Source organism: Notolepis coatsorum (genome assembly GCF_963971535.1).
Source record: "Notolepis coatsorum genome assembly, chromosome: 7".
Taxonomy (NCBI): Eukaryota; Metazoa; Chordata; class Actinopteri; order Aulopiformes; family Paralepididae; genus Notolepis; species Notolepis coatsorum.
Genome location: NC_140171.1, coordinates 77,362,083 through 77,369,015, shown reverse-complemented (window position 1 = coordinate 77,369,015; position 6,933 = coordinate 77,362,083). Strand labels below are relative to the sequence as shown.

Here is a 6,933-nt window from a genome sequence, read left to right as displayed (position 1 = left end):
ACAATGCTATGCCGACCCTGTTGATAGGCTCCGACCATGCAGACCTCATTGTCCCGATAGACCGGGTTCATACCGGACCCCGAGGCTGTCCTGCAGCAGTCGAGACCCGTTTGGGATGGACTCTCCAAGGCCCGCTCGCCAAATCCCTCAACCGAAGTACAGCCACTAGATGCCTCCACTCCCGAGGCACAGAGGGAGAAACCGCACTCCTGCAACACGTAGAGCGGCTATGGACCTTGGAACAAATGCCCTTTAAGAACGGAAAGAAAGACATTCGCTCTAAAGATGACATTTACGCCATTCACCTCCTCGAGACAGGGACCAAGAGAGTCCCGGTCAACGGCGTGTTGAGATACGCCACGCCACTCCTGCGGCGAGAAGGAATGCCTACTTTCCACGCCAAGACAGACGCGACAGAACGGTACCTGCTGAACACGGAGCGGCGCTTAGCCAAGAACCCCGCCCAAGAGAGTGTATACCGCGCTGAGATTGAGAAGCTCATCACAGCGGGACACGTCACAAAGATGGACATTAAAGAGGCTGACCAGACCACTGAATCGTGGTACGTGCCCCACCACAAGGTCCATCACAACGGTAAAGACCGCATAGTATTTAACTGCAGCTACCAGATCGGATCCCAAAATCTAAATAAAGAGTTACTGCCCGGTCCCACACTCGGCCCCTCCCTACTCGGCGTTCTACTCCGCTTCCGCCAGGAAAAGGTGGCCATCAGCGGGGACATTAAAGGAATGTTCCTGCAGGTGAGATTAGTAGAGGCGGACAAGCCCCTGTTACGGTTCCTATGGAGAGAGAAGCCAGGAGATGAGCACCCAGCCATCTACCAATGGGAAGTCCTCCCCTTCGGAACGACGTGCAGCCCCTGCTGTGCTACATTTGCACTACAGAAACATGTAGCAGAGGACCCAGCAGCGGACGAAGAGGTCCGACACAGCGTAAAGAACAGCTTCTACGTAGACAACTGTCTACAAAGCCTTTCAACCCAGGAAGAAGCCGAGGCTCTCCTGATTAAACTCCGCGCCTCATTGATCAAAGGCGGCTTTGATCTCAGGCAGTGGGCCAGCAGCGATCCGCAAGTACTGCGCAGCCTCTCCTCCGAGGACAAGGCAGCCAGCAGCGAGACCTGGATGGCTACAATCCCGGGAGAAGCCCAGGAGATGACCCTGGGATTGGTCTGGCGATTCAAAACAGATTCGCTTCACTACAGACACAAGCCCCTGACTACGGAGCAGGGAAGGCCGGCGGCGGCGCCGACCACCAGACGGAGTGTGTACACAACACTCGCCCGACAATATGACCCGCTAGGATGTATTCTACCGTACACCACCAGGGCAAAAATGATTGTACGAGCATTGTGGGACAAGGACCAGGGCTGGGACGACCCCATTCCCGCACACCTTGCATCCACCTGGAGAGAGTGGGAGATGGAGCTCCACTCACTCCCAGGCGTTAATATGCGCCGAAGCTACTTCCCACCCACGGTGAGGCCAGAGACATGTAAAATGGACTTACACGTCTTCAGTGACACCTCAGAGGTCGCATACGGATCAGTAGCCTACTTGCGGGCCCAAGACCAGGGGGGAGAGATCTACACAGCATTTGTCCTCGCCCGCTCGAGAATAGCCCCACGCAAGCAACAATCTATCCCACGTCTAGAGCTCTGCGCAGCCCTAGCCGGAGCGCACCTAGCCACGCTCATCCAACGTGAGCTCACCATACCGGTGTCTAGAACAATCCTGTGGTCAGATTCCACGACGCTACTCGCCTGGATCAAATCGGACTCATGCAAGTACAAAGTCTTCGTGGGAGTCAGAGTCACCGAGATTCAAGACTTAACCGAAGAGTTAACCGGAGAAACAGAGTGGCGCTACGTTGATACAAAACAGAACCCAGCTGACGTCATCACCCGGGGGATGCCCCTGGATGACCTCACCCGTCGCAATGTCTACAGTGACGGCCCCGCATTCCTAAGACTCCCGGAAGGACAGTGGCCCATGCCTATCCCGAGGGAAGCAAGTCCAGAGGAGGTGGAAAATAAGAAGTCTGTGTTCTGTGGATTGAGCACCGTAGCCTCCACCGACCCTAACATAGACGATTGCACGTCCATAGAGAGTGCACAACAAAGAACATTCCTGCGGTACCACCCGGAGTGCAAGTCCCCCGCTGATATGTCAGCAGCTAACTACGAGGAAGCAGAATTGCTTCTACTGCAGCGAGCCCAGAGAGACTCGTTCCCCGATGAATTGGCCTGTCTACAGGGAGGAAAGCCCGTCCCATCCGACAGCAGATTAATTCATCTGGCCCCCGAGAGCGACGCTCATACCCTCATCAGAGTGGGTGGTCGCCTACGCAGAGCCCCCAATCTACCGGATGACATTAAATACCCGATCGTATTGAACAGCCGACACAAGGTCACAGAGCTGATTATAAAGAAATACGATGAGGATGTACATCACGCAGGAGCAGAAAGAGTCTTCGCGGAAATCAGACGTCGTTACTGGATCCTACAAGGAAGAGAGGCGGTACGACGCTTCCAGCGAACATGTCTAGACTGCCGCAAGTGGCGCGCGCAGCCCAGCATACCAAGGATGGCTGACCTTCCTCCATGTCGCCTCCGAATCGGTGACAAGCCATTCCACTCAACGGGTATGGACTGCTTTGGCCCGCTGCACATAAAGAAAGGAAGAGGAACCGAGAAGCGATTCACATCACGGAAAGGAAGACCGTCTACCCTATTGTCCGATCATGGGACAAACTTCAAAGGCGGCGAAAGAGAGCTGAGAGAGAGCTTCCAAGCTATGGGCCCAGAACTTAAGACCCACCTCGCTCCAGCACAGGTTGATTTCCAATTCAACCCCCCAAACGCACCCCACTTCGGTGGCACTTGGGAACGAGAAGTGCGCTCCATAAAGACAGCCCTGTACGCAGTACTTGGGGCCCAGACTGTGGCGGAAGAAGTCCTAATGACAGTCCTCACGGAGATTGAGGGAGTACTTAACTCGAAGCCCCTCGGATATGTCTCCAGTGATGTGGCGGATATCGACCCAGTTACCCCCAACACACTCCTGATGGGGCGGCTAGATCCTGCATTACCCCAGACAATGTACCGGCCTGAAGAAGCGAACGGCCGACGAATGTGGAGGTACAGCCAAGTATTAGCCGACAAGTTTTGGAACAGTTTCCTACTGCACTACCTACCGTCTCTACAGACCCGCCAGAAGTGGGTAAAGGAGAGAGACAATTTGACAGAAGGAACAGTCGTCATGATTATTGATCAATCACTGCCCAGAGCTATGTGGCCGGCCGGCCGCGTAAGCAAAGTGATCACCGGTGCCGACGGCAAGGTCCGAGCAGCTGAAGTGCTCGTCCAGGGTCGCACTTACACCCGTCCCGTGGCGAGGCTCATAGAACTGCCTCGACTCCCAGACACAATCGATGATGACCATGACCCTACAACCCTATGACTTTGTGAAGTTGACTGACCCCTACAGCAAACCCTTATGTGTAAATAGACAACGCGATTAATCTGTCTCTGTTTAACTGATTAGGTCTGGGACCTATTCAGGGGGTGGCTGTTGTGAAGGGCCAGATTAAACCGAATATATATATTTATTTATATATATATATTTAATTGTATTTGTATATTCTCTAATATTCCCTGATATCCCTTGTATATTCCTTGTACAATATGCATTGAATATCCATTCTAGCCTACTGAACATCCCATAATAGTCTCCATTCTACTATTGGTCGAGACCTTGGTGCCAGGCTGCCATACCCCTCAGACCCAGTTCAAACGTACCGCTCCACATGTACGAACAAGTCCTAGTTCCGCGTAGGAATCTGGCTACCGCACCACTAATGGGACTATTTGTTCATAGTGCGTATATATACTGCGCTACTAAAGTAGGACTTTCTTTTCAGTCCAGTTTCTTACCCTCCAATAGAGTCACAGACGTAAAGCCTCCCCGCGACGCCACGTGTGGGAGTAAGGCCAAGTTCGCCTACCATCGGTATTGAGACATCGTGTATATTAATATTTGAATAGTCATATTTGGCACTATATCGTCGAGTTGGACGTAGTCTATTAAGCTAATAATAGTCTGTTAATATATAGTGCTTCGTGCGGTGAGAATACTACCGTAGTCAGTACCCCATCGTTTCGGGCAGAGAACTGGCTGCTTACCCAGGGTGGTTGACCCCATGTGAAGCTGCACCCGAGGAGCCCCAGAGCCGACGAGCGAGTGGACCTGTATACCGGATTATTCTACCGATGACAGCCCGCCTTCCCAGGCACGGATTATGCTTTGTATACTTTGATTATTCCATGGATAAAGACCCCCGACACTGCCGTGTGTTGGAACCCCCCCCCCCTGGAGAGGACGCAAGGTGAGGAGACGCTCTGCAAGACGAGGTCGCTTCACGTCTCTCCCCCGTGGACCGGAGAGAGCCGGCCCACAAAGAGTCCACCTGCTTTCATCTGTGGTCCAAGGATCGCCGGCGCATTGAACGGCACTACAGTGGGTTCACCTGGGATACCCTTGGCCGGACGAGGCAGCCGGATTCTACCCCCCCCCCCCTCCTACTCCTGTCGGCTTACAAGCGACCGGATTAACCCCCCCTTAGTGTATCTAGTATATAATCATTAAAGTATCATTGCTGTTATTCCTTAACTATTCCAGGTCGTATATTTACCACCTGCGCCATCAGAGATTGGACATTCTCTATTGATATACAGACGAATACTCTTTGCCATAAAAGTGCATACTATTTCAATTCATAAATGTAATTAAGTGATTAAGTGCTTGCTCTACACACCATTGCTGTGTAGTAATAAACGCATACTTCGACTTCGTACATTTGTGTTGGATCCGTTTCATCTACGTGAGAGTGTTTATGATAATATATTTATGCCGTGTACTGGGTGGCCGAATATTAAGTACAAAGGTAGTGGTAGTAAGTATCATATCTAGTAATACAGTCAGGGAATTGTACCCCTCAGTTACAGTGACACTTGTGCAAACTGGGGGAGAAATAGCATGGTGATAGAACTAAGCATTTTATTTATAAGGCGCCTTTCAAGACACTCAAGGTCGCTGTACAACAATTTAAAAACAGTTCATTAACCATCACAATCCATTTAAAAAATAAAATCAGAAGTCAAGAGGCTGTAACTATCTTTAACTGTATACTGAGGGAATGATATGTAACTAATTATACCAGTGTAGTCTGGGATGTTTCTTTTGGGTTATATTACAATGTGGTTTGGGAACAATTAGAACAATTAGAACTAGCACACTATTATTATTTTTTTGTTTTGTTGTTGTTGCTTTTTCTTACTGACGTATGACTGAATTCCAGAAGTCTTGAACAGGTGGGCAGAGCCAGGTGGCATGGAAATAGTTGTCTGGGGTGTTGAGGGTGCAATGGGAGCATACAACTAGCACACTATTTGATGACACCGTTGGTGTTGAAGTCACTGGCTGAAGATACTCGCCAGCTCGGCCTTCAGCTGCATGAGGGTGTTCTTCTGGTTTTCCACCTCTTCCTGACGCTTCCTCTCCTCTGCCCCTCTCCTCTCAGTCTCCCTCTCCTCTATTGCGTCACACTTAGCCTTCTGCTCATTCAGCTGCCTCTCCAGCGCCCGCTTCTCGTCCTCCAGATCACTAATCCTCTTCTCCATGTCAGACTTGTCCTGCTCCGACTGCAGGGCCTTCCTCACGCCAAAGGCCATGCTGCTCTCGTACAGCGTCTCGTAGGTAGCGATGGTCATGCGGCTATCATCCCTCACCTTGTGCAGCAGCAAGCCCATCACAGCACAGTTGATGGTGACTTGTCTAATCAGCTCATCGAAGCACTGGGAGTAGTTCTCCCTGCGGACAAGGCAGAGGCCCGCCTCCCTGGCATGCCTCTCCTGCAGCTTGAAGGCCAGATCCGTAGTCAGCTGCACCGCATCCTTGTGGCTGGAGGGGCTGCTGGAGATGTGCTGCACCCACAGCTGGTTGTCCTTTGTCCATTCCCTAGGAGGAAAGATGGTATTCAGGATTTCCTCTGGTTGGTGCTTGGTGGCATCAGCTGAGCGGGACTTTGGCTTGGGAGGTGGCGGCCGGGGCACAGGGCCAGTCAGAACAGCCTGCTGGGGACTCACTCTCAGAGGACGTGCCTTTGCTGATTTCTTGTCTGTTGTATTTATGTTCATCCTGACTGGGCGTTCATATTTCAGCAACGAATCCTCCATCCATTCGCTAGGACGAAAGATGGTATTCAGGATTTCCTCACGAAAGATGGTATTCAGGATTTCCTCTGGTTGGTGCTTGGTGGCATCAGCTGGGCGGGACTTTGGCTTGGGAGGTGCATGCGGCCGCGGCACAGGGCCAGTCAGAACAGCCTGCTGGGGACTCACTCTCAGAGGGCGTGCCATCTTCCTGGACTCTTACTAAACTTTAGCAGTTGTCACTTCTGTAACAAAATACAGAATCTGATGATCGAACGTTCTGGAACATTGGTGATGTCACAGTATGATGTCATAACCTAACATTCTAGAACATTTGTGTCTCTATATATATAGTCCACAATTCTCTCAGAGCAGCAGTGTGTAGCTTGAAACAGGACTTAACAGGACTGTTTCTCAACTGGTGGGTCGCGACCCAAAAGTGGGTCGCCGGGCCATTTTGAGTGGGTCGCGGATGTGTGTGAAAAAAAAGGGAAAAAAAATATATATATATTTTTTTTTATTATTAGTTTTTTGCACTACCTATCTTTGTGAACCTGGCTTCTCAGCTCTGGTCCAGCTGAAGACAAAGCAGAGAAACAGATTGGACATTGAGCATGACCTCAGAGTTGCTTTGTCTACCATCACCCCAGACTTTGAGACTCTTGTCAGGAGCAAACATCCCCAGTTATCCCATTAGTTCC

General features: G+C 50.9%; 1 protein-coding gene across 1 annotated transcript; it reads right to left on the bottom strand.

Annotated features, from left to right (window-relative positions):
• Nucleotides 1-5,494: 5,494 nt before the first annotated feature.
• On the bottom strand, nt 5,495-6,439 carry LOC311231685 (axonemal dynein light intermediate polypeptide 1-like; the record flags this gene model as incomplete). Its single annotated transcript, XM_084318313.1, has 1 exon — nt 5,495-6,439. One exon carries the CDS (start codon nt 6,437-6,439, stop codon nt 5,495-5,497), a length of 945 nt encoding a protein of 314 aa, XP_084174439.1.
• Nucleotides 6,440-6,933: the final 494 nt, after the last annotated feature.